Source organism: Mangifera indica, chromosome 13 (assembly GCF_011075055.1).
Source record: "Mangifera indica cultivar Alphonso chromosome 13, CATAS_Mindica_2.1, whole genome shotgun sequence".
Classification (NCBI taxonomy): domain Eukaryota; kingdom Viridiplantae; phylum Streptophyta; class Magnoliopsida; order Sapindales; family Anacardiaceae; genus Mangifera; species Mangifera indica.
The window spans coordinates 8,592,463-8,602,018 of NC_058149.1; the positions used below are offsets into that span (position 1 = coordinate 8,592,463).

A 9,556-nucleotide genomic window follows, 5' to 3' on the forward strand; every position below is an offset into this window, starting at 1 on the left:
GATTCTCATAAAAGACTTAATTTTAAAGGATTTTGGAGAGATTTGGTTTGGATGAAGCTAAGCTAGTCAATACTCTAATGACTAATCATTTTAAAATGTTTTGTTATCAAAGTCCAAAATATGATGAAGAGATACATTTTATATCAAAGGTTTCTTATGCTAATATTATTGGGTGTTTAATGTATAAAATGGTTTGCACTAGACTAGATTCAGCTCATACGGTTAGCATGATTTTTATGTTCATGGCTATCTTGGCAAGGAACATTAACAAATAATCTAATAGGTTCTCAAATATTTAAAGGTACAACATGCTATAGGATTTGCATTGGAACAACTAACAATTTATTTTTTGTTGTGGTTTTTATTTATTCAAATTATGTTAGAGATATGGATAATGGGAAATTTTCTGTAAGCTATGTATTCATCGTTGGAAGTTGTTTAGTTAGTTTGAGGCTAACCTTACACAGTGTAATAACATTATCCACTATCATTAAAAAAAAAAAACTAACATTAGCGAGAGTAAAATGATGAATAGATAAATATCCAGTTATTATAAGTACTATTTTTATGACCAATTATTTATACTTTAATTAAAATTAAATAAATTTATGATTTTAATAAAAGGAAAAATAGTTGCTAAAAGTTTATTTCCTGTCATTAAAAAATTTAAACACGAAAAAAATCTTGTTCTCGTCTATTGTTATAATTTTCCTCGTTAAAAGTAGAATGAGCAACACTAATAGCTTGCAACGGGCATTTTGTCACTTGGAATGCATGTTCTATTGAGGAAAGACCAAAGAGCTTTTATAAAGGTAAAATTGTGTTTTAGGTTTCCTACATAAAAGAAATCCTACATTTAACAATGTAAGTAGTGTAATCAAGTGTTCTTTTTTTTTTTTCAAAGGGTAGCTCTATAGACATAGATAGACTCAATTAGGTTGGGTCTCCAATAGCCTGACCCAAAACATGAATTTGAAGTGCGGTTCGACACTATAGCGTGCCAAACTTGGCCCATGAGCCTTCCGAGTTTAGTTATAGATTTTAATATTAAACCCATGAGTTAACCTGATCTGATTTGGCCAGTTACTATTTTAAAAAAATATCAGAGTAGATGGAAGAAGAGCTTCTACCCTTCGGCCAAAGCAGAACCCACATAAGCCTTTAATTTTTTTTTAAATTTTTTATTTTATGTATTTTTTTCAATATAAAACAATCCAACTCTTTTTCAACCCAACCTCAATTCTTTTATTATATTTTCAATCTTATTTTCCTTCGTTAACTCTCTTTCATAAACTATTTGAATTCACAAATAATAATTCTTTGTGTTTACAATTTCATTTTTATTTCAATTTTATCATCACAAAATATTACAAATAGATCCAATGTTGAAAGAATTTAGAGATTTAAATGTTGAAGATGAGTAGATTTATGATATAGTATATATATATATATATTTTATTTATGTTTATAATTTCTATAGTATGTAAATTAATTTATTTGAATTATATTATAAACTTATAATATTTTTCATCATGTAACCACAGTATTCCCCCGCCACAAGTAAGAGATTATAAATAAAATGTTTGGACTACTTTCCTCGGTTTTAATAATTGAAAAATAATTTGGATTAAAAATTTTAATTAAATTAAAAAAAATTGTTTAAATACGCTGACCCGACCCTATACATTTAGGGCCATCAAAAATGTATAAGTTGACCCGATTTGAAGGTCCATTATTGTATGGGTCTAGGGCCCAACCTGACCCATAAGCCCGATGGGTTGAGCTGGAGCCAGCTCGACTCAACCCATTGCCATGTCTGGACATAGACATATTACTAAACAACATAAATTTTGTGTATATTTTATGTAATTTATTGATTGATTTTGTCAATAATTTCTCCTGAGATTATTATGTTATTCAATTTGAGTCTCCTCAAGGGTAGTAATTTCACAACAACTTAGGACCTGATTAATGTAAGGTCCTATTCCTCTCACAATTAAAGAAAAAGTCATGGTCATGATCAAGACATTCAAGTTGCTAGTCTGCCTGCACATGAGTGAAAACATTTAAAGCAACTGAAAGATGAGAACGAGAGGTAATGCTTTCCCACTTTCCACCAGAACATAATGTGCCATGGGGCCATGACTTTATCTTTAATTGTGAGAGGAACAGGAACTCAGATAAATCAGGTCTAATTATTGGTTAATAAACTTGAAACAAATCGATTTGAATCCATAGGGGCACTGATATTGTCAAATCAATTAAAAATTCTACTCTGATATTTCTTCCTACAACTATATATATATATATATATATATATATATTTAATATAATTTTCTTGTTTATAATATATGAGTTTATCACCAAGGGTTTAGATTACTTGGTAATTAGATAATAAAATATTACATTAAATTATTTTTTAAAAATTATAAACAATAGAATACCTATTATAAATTAGACTTCTGCAAACTAAAGTGTTTCTAGAAATTGGCAATTCCAAATTTATTTATAATAGTTTCTTACGATTAATTAAAGAAAAATTACATAGATATTTTACATATAATAAAATTATATGTGTCTATTTTAAATATATATAAACCAAAAGACTATTTTTCATCTAAGATTTGGTGGAAAAATAAAAACACTTCTATAGAAGTTTAAAAATTCAAATACTTACTTATCTTTAAACTTTCGTTAAAATTATTATTAAATATAAGGGAAAAACCTATCATTTTAATAATAATATTAAAAAATATATATAATTTTATCTCATTTCTCTTTTAGTTTAAAAAATTGACATTTCAACTTAGGCTTTTAACTTTGAAAAGTGACTTCCTCCTCTCCCTTCAAATCCCTAGGTTTTCTTCTCTCCGACGATAAGGGAGGGACAATGACAACCACCACCATCTCCTTCCTCCCTTCTCCTTCTGCTACCACGGATGACTCTAATGATAGGTGAAGAAGTTTCGGGCGATAATGAATTGAATCAAAGATGAAGAATCAACTTTGATGATAGATCTGTCGTGTTTCTGTTGAATTAGTTGCGGTTTGACATGTTTCCGTCTACTTCTATCATCAGCTTGCTAATGGTTCCAAGCATGGCCATCGATTCCAACCAATGAAGTCAAATCGACGATCTCGTTAATTCATTTGAACGAAGATGATTTGTGTTGGCTTTGTTTAGATGAAGACTTATCTTCTCTGATGAAGACGAGTTTGGAAGAAGGGAGAGAGAAGGTCGTGCGATGTCGGTTGTCAGAGAGCGAATGATTTTGTCAGAAAATCGAAACTCTATAGAGAAAAGTGAATTTTTCAAAACTTAATCATGAGAAAAATTGCTTGTTTTTCAAACAAGAAAAGAAAATGTGATATAATTTTATTTATTTTAATATTACTGGTAAAATAATAATTTTATCTTTTAACTTTAATAAAAAATTCTTGAATACGTGAAAATGAATTAAACTTTGAATGAATAATTGAGTTTTTGAGATCTCACATGTGTGTTTTTAATTTTTTCACCAAACCTTGAGTGTAACTTTTATATATATGAATAGTTAATTTTAAATAAAATAAAAAATAATATTCTTCTATACAATAACATATATATATATATATATATATATATATATATATATATATATATATATATATATATATATATATAAATATGTATTTAATTGTATATTCAAACCAATGTATATAATATAAACCGTTTTATTAAGATATTTTACAATATATTCTAAAATACTGTTCATATTATAAACAGCTCGACCGATATTGTCCGCTTTGGGCTCACAACTTTAAAACACGTCGTTCGAGTTAAGGGCTTCAGACCCTTGTTTATATACAAGCTCAAGAGACAGCACGAGAGCGATGTGGAACTTCAGGTCACAACACACCCCCCCCCCCCCCCCTTTTGGGCTTTAGGCCCTCACAGCTTTAAAACGTGTCGTTCGAGTTAAGGGCTTCAGACCCTTGCTTATATACAAGCTCAGTAGACAGTACGGGAGCGATGTGGGACTTCAGGTCACAACACACCCCCCCCTCATCGTTATTGTGCTGATAACGTGTTATAAACAGCTCGACGATATTGTCCATTTTGGGTTTCAGACTCTCACGGTTTTAAAACGCATCGTTCGAGTTAAGGGCTTTAGGACTCTGCTTATATACAAGCTCAGTAGAAAGTACGGAAGTGATGTGGGACTTCAGGTCACAACACACCCCCCCTTTGGGCTTCAGGCCCTCACAGCTTTAAAACGTGTCGTTCGAGTTAAGAGCTTCAGACCCCTGCTTATATACAAGCTCAGTAGACAGTACAGGAGCGATGTGGGACTTCAGGTCACAACACACCCCCCCCCCCCCCCCCCCCCCCAATCGCTATCGTGCTGATAACGTGTTATAAACAGCTCGACGATATTGTCCATTTTGGGTTTCAGACTCTCACGGTTTTAAAACGTATCGTTCGAGTTAAGGGCTTTAGGACTCTGCTTATATACAAGTTCAGTAGACAGTACGGAAGTGATGTGAGACTTCAGGTCACAAACAGTTCAAAATAAAAAACAAAATTAAAGTTCTACAAGAAGTCAAAGACCGGAGTGAGTAAAATCCCAATTATTAACGCTGATGTGGCAATATTAACCTCACTATAAATTTGATAAAAAGATTCAACTCGAAGTAAAGATGTTGTTGCTCTCTAATTCTAGCACTACACTCAATCCCAAAACATCTTCCTAACAATGTCTTGGCTTTTCAAATCTCTCCAATCCGACGCTCCAGATTCGCCACCGCTTCAACATGAAGACGATAGCTCCACCAATAGAAACGGCGGCGTAAAAGATGACTTCTCACTCATCGGCCAAGCAATCGGCCGTCAATTACGTGGAGTCGCCGCTTTTCTGGCACCGCCTCCTTTAACTGAAACCGAACGGCAAGTGCAACCACCACAATCTTCTGATTCGCCGAACGCTGCGCTGCTTGGGATCCGCAACGATCTCGTGGAAATCGGTGGCAGCTTCAAGAGCGGACTCTCGATGCTCTCGAGTAACAAAGCGGTTACTGGAATTTCTAAATTCGCCTCTAATTTGTTGCTGCTTCAAAATCAAGACGAATCTGAATATGATTTTGATGGAGTTCCGGGGATCACCGAGGAAGTTGTTGAATTTGTTAGGAAAATTTCCGAGCGTGCGGAATGTTGGACGGAATTTCCTTTATCTTTAGATGATGGTAAGATTTTAATTTCGCATGTACTCCGAATTATTTTTTTGTGTGGAGTGTTAAAAGTTTGAAATTTTTATTTGGAGTTTATTCAAGGATTAAAGCTTAATTTTTAGTTGATTTATTTTATCTTTAAAAATTGCAAGAGGAATCGTACAATTTTTTTTATTGTTATTTGATAAAGCTGGATTTTTAGTGGTTCGGTTTTGTGTATTATGTATCTCTGTATCCTTATTATATATTATTCGACTAGGTTTTCTTACTTTCATCTTTGAGCAATTTTTTTAATTGCGAAAATATCTTCATATTTTTGCACAAATTCTAAAATATACCATGAGAGTGAGAGCCTTTAGCTATGGATAACCAACATTGGCAGCAAACATTAGCGAAATTGTATTCCTATATTGTGGGATTGAAAGCTTTAGCGGCTGCAACTTAGTAGGAATGAGATGACCTGCAGAATATAAGTTTTGTTTAAGCTGAATTACAGGGGATTGGTGTGTACTGTCTACTGCTTGATTCTTGAAGAACTTGTATCAAATAAAGAGTGGAGCAGATATGGAGAATATATCAATGGTAATGCGAATGCCACTTCTGTTTTTCTAAGTTTTGTTTTGATGCATCTTTTGGATAAAGGTGCACTTTATCATGTTTGTCCGGTACTTAATTGCTGAGTGACAATCAACACTATTCCTTTCATCAGTGGCTAGTATAATCCGTAGCTTTGGAATGTAAAAAGAGGGTTTATTCATTTGAGAACATGTGTGCTATTTCTTTGAATCTTGTTCTTACTCTTTCAATCATGTGGAATGTATGGGTAATAAGACTGCAACAGTGGGTTTGATTTTTTGCTTGTCGTATTGCAGATTTTGAAATGTCTGATGCTCAGAGAGATCATATTTCTGCTGTTGAACATCTGGTCCCAAGTATCAGAGATCTTAGAATTCACCTTCATCATTACTTGGGAGACAGCCAATTTTGGATGATCTATTTTATATTGCTGCTTCCAAGAGTTAGTGAACATGATTTTGAGCTTCTGTCAACTCCAAAGGCAAGTTGGTTTTTTTTATTTGCATGCTGTTTCATTTTTTCTTAAAATATAAAAAACTTTAAATCATTTGTACATAAACCCTAGCAACCGCCCATTGTGGGTCCTCTTATGGGCCACTCAATCATTTTATCAGAGATTGAACTTTCTTTGTTGGCCTGGGAATATTGGGGCTTTACATCTGTGGACATTCAACTCCAAACCATGCACATTGGACTCATGCTCAAATTTTTGTGATGTTTTAATATGTTACCTTTATTTCTTCAATGTGTCTTCTATAGGACGATGATGCTGCATTTGTCAGAAAATGTTTGTGTCTATAATTTTGGTTATATCCTTTCTTGTATGAGCTATTGATTTGAAGGATTATACTATGTTGCTGTTACAAGGTCTTCTTTTTAGTTCTAACACGCAATGTTTTGGTTATGTGTAAGAATGTTCTAATTATAATATGTGAACTTTTAGATATCAATATAGGTTAGTAGTTTCTACACTTTGTGAACTAAAACATTGGCCTGGTATCAGTATTGGACCCAATTGTATGGCCTTGATTGAAGTCTTGGGAACACTGAGGCTTGAAAAACTACCTTTTGTTTATCTATATGATCAATTGCTTGTCTTTCCTAAATTAGGACTTAAAACTTCTGTAGTGGAATTGATGCCTTCTCTGCATTAGTCTAGTTTCAAAATTTTTACAGTTTGAAAATAAATGTTCTGTCCTTTGTGTTTAAATTTTCAAATTAAAATTACAATAATAAAAAAAAAGTCTCCAGTTCAGTATTAAGTTCTCTTGTGTTGCAGATTATTGAAACAAGAAATGTGCTTCTGCAAAAGCTACAAGACAATAGGACTGCACAAGCCAATAACTCTAGTACTCAAGCATCTACAGAAAAGGAGGTTGGTGAGATTGTAAGTGCAACACAAGGTCTAGAAATTGATGATGAAGAGAACACTGAGCGATGGTTAGATGATACAGATATAGATAGCGGTATTTCTGTGAATAACCAGCAAAAGATTGAACATGAAGAGGATGTCTCATTCAGTGATTTAGAAGACGATGGCGATGATCTTCCTTCTAGACTATCTGCCACTAGTGCAGGACATGAAGTTAAGGCTATTTCACTGACTGGATCCAATGATTGGATTAAACTTAATGATAGTTTTGAAAATCGGGGCAATGTAGAGAAGGCACGGCAGTCTACTTCTCGGGAAAAAGATTCGGAAGGTGAATCAAGCGATTGGCTTGCAGTTGATGAATTTGATTAGATGGTTGGCAGCTGTTTGATATGCAGCAGATTTATTGTAAAGTTTCACAGATTATGAGCTCTTGGGTCTCCAATTCTGTATTTAGGGTTCTCAACCTTTATGGTAAGGGTTACTGTTTAAAGTAATAATTCAGTCGATGTTGTCTTTTACTTTGCTGGATTATGCTACTACAATTTATATCCGTATATACTAAAAAAATGACAGCAGAATTATTCCAAGGTGTATATACTTCATTCTTTCCCTTAATTACTTGCTTACGAATTGTAGTTGACTCCACATATTTGGTCCATACACAGGATGTAATATTCTTTTAAAGATAAACTTAGAGAAGCAGTTGCATATTTAGTTTGATAAGTTGGTATTTTGTTTTAGAAAAGTTTCAAAGATTTGTGGAAAAATCTAGCTCTTTCACATGTAGGGCTTTTACTGACCTTAATAGGAGAAAGAGACATTTAATTTCTTCTGTTAAACCATGTTATAATCATTTAAAGCTATTGATATGGTAGTTAATTCTGTATCTGTAAAATGTCGAGGATATGAAAACTGTAAAATTCAACTGTCATTAGAGCCAGGCAAATTAGTCTGTTGCTATGTACAATATAATAAACTGTGGCTTCGACTATGTCATATCTATCGCAATCAGAATTTTTGTTAGTCTTTGACTCTGGTAGCAACTAATGAAGAGTAGCAGGACAACAGTTGACAGCACCGCTAGTATCATGGCCTCCAACCTCTCCATCCTGTTGGACGGATGGGATGATTGAAAGAAAATGCATTGCAGGTGGCCTGAAATGTAGGTTTGCATGCAATGCTATGGAAGAATTTGACTTCCATGGTACAAATCTTTCAGCGGATCTTGGGGGCATCAGTTTCATAGTAATGTTTATGGCGCAGCGGTTACGAAGCAATAAAAGGAATAACCAGGCAAAAAGAGGATAATCAACCATCACGCGAGTCAGATAGTTGCAGAAGAACTTTGATATGCTGGGTTAGGCACTTGTGAGTGGACCAAAGTCATAGGTAGTGGCCTGAAAAACTAGTTCTACACTTCAGATTATGTAGTTTTTTCATAAACGAAAGAAGGACTGCCTAATGCAGCAGCGGATATGCTCTCTGCACGTTTTAAATTTCATCAGATGTCAGCTTCGAAATACACAGTTCAATACAATTGCGCTAAAACCAAAACCACCACTTTTTTAAAGGAAAAATATTCTACTTAGTGTTACCAAAGAGGGACCTTAGAGATGCCTGGTGTGACTGTTAAGGTACTTCGTGCTTTTTAGCAGACAAGAAAACAATGAACGATGAGAATTTTTAATAGGGACAAAAGGATCAGCCATACTTATGAGATGGTATTGTTTATGAAAAATGGTTGATGGATGATGTATCAAAACAAATGTAAGGCTCTCAGAGTGTACAGGATCCTTGATCTAGATAATCAATTCAAAAAACTTAAATGTTCAGACATTTATGCGGCTTCTCAATTTTCCTGAATGATCTGAATTCAAACATGCTGAAAGACAATAACATATGTCCCCTAACCCTTAGTATTTCAGCATCCCAAATAATATTTATATCAAGATGATTATGTTATGTTAGTACTTCAGCATTCCTGTAATCCCAATTCTTTTGTATTCTCGTATCAAATTTGAACAAGACAATTAGGACGTCAGTGCCAAGTAAAATAGACATGGAAATATAAAAACGCAAAAACAGGAATGTTAAAACGCATTTTCTTAATATTATAACAAAAAGAAAAGCATACAGAAACGTGTAAATGTTAAAAATATGATGCAATATAAAAGTGGGTATGTCATACAAGCTCAAATATGAAATTCATCTTAATAAATAATTCTGCAAAAACCATCACCGTTAATTACTCAACACATCCTAGTTTTATTTGCCAAATGAATGCTGTCAACCAATAAAATTACACAAAGTGGTGGTATCACAATGCAGCAAAAACTATAATTTTTAAGAAAAGGAACTCATATAAATAATATATCATAACATAAATTAAATAAAAAT

The 9,556-nt window shown here is 33.4% G+C and overlaps 1 protein-coding gene across 1 annotated transcript; it reads left to right on the plus strand.

The window, feature by feature from the left end:
* Positions 1 to 4,665: 4,665 nt before the first annotated feature.
* Positions 4,666 to 7,746, plus strand: LOC123195126. The gene is made up of 3 exons (XM_044608740.1): positions 4,666 to 5,223; positions 6,081 to 6,265; positions 7,064 to 7,746. The coding sequence occupies exons 1-3, from the start codon at positions 4,737 to 4,739 to the stop codon at positions 7,526 to 7,528; spliced, it is 1,137 nt and encodes a 378-aa protein (XP_044464675.1). The 5' UTR covers positions 4,666 to 4,736; the 3' UTR covers positions 7,529 to 7,746.
* The last annotated feature ends 1,810 nt before the right edge of the window (positions 7,747 to 9,556 follow it).

Bases quoted from the DNA above. Each gene is read 5' to 3' on its own strand.
- LOC123195126 (XM_044608740.1), top strand. From the start codon at position 4,737: ATGTCTTGGCTTTTCAAATCTCTCCAATCCGACGCTCCAGATTCGCCA. The intron at 5,224-6,080 runs GTAAGATTTTAA...GTCGTATTGCAG, and splicing joins TCCTTTATCTTTAGATGATG to ATTTTGAAATGTCTGATGCT. The intron at 6,266-7,063 runs GCAAGTTGGTTT...CTTGTGTTGCAG, and splicing joins AGCTTCTGTCAACTCCAAAG to ATTATTGAAACAAGAAATGT.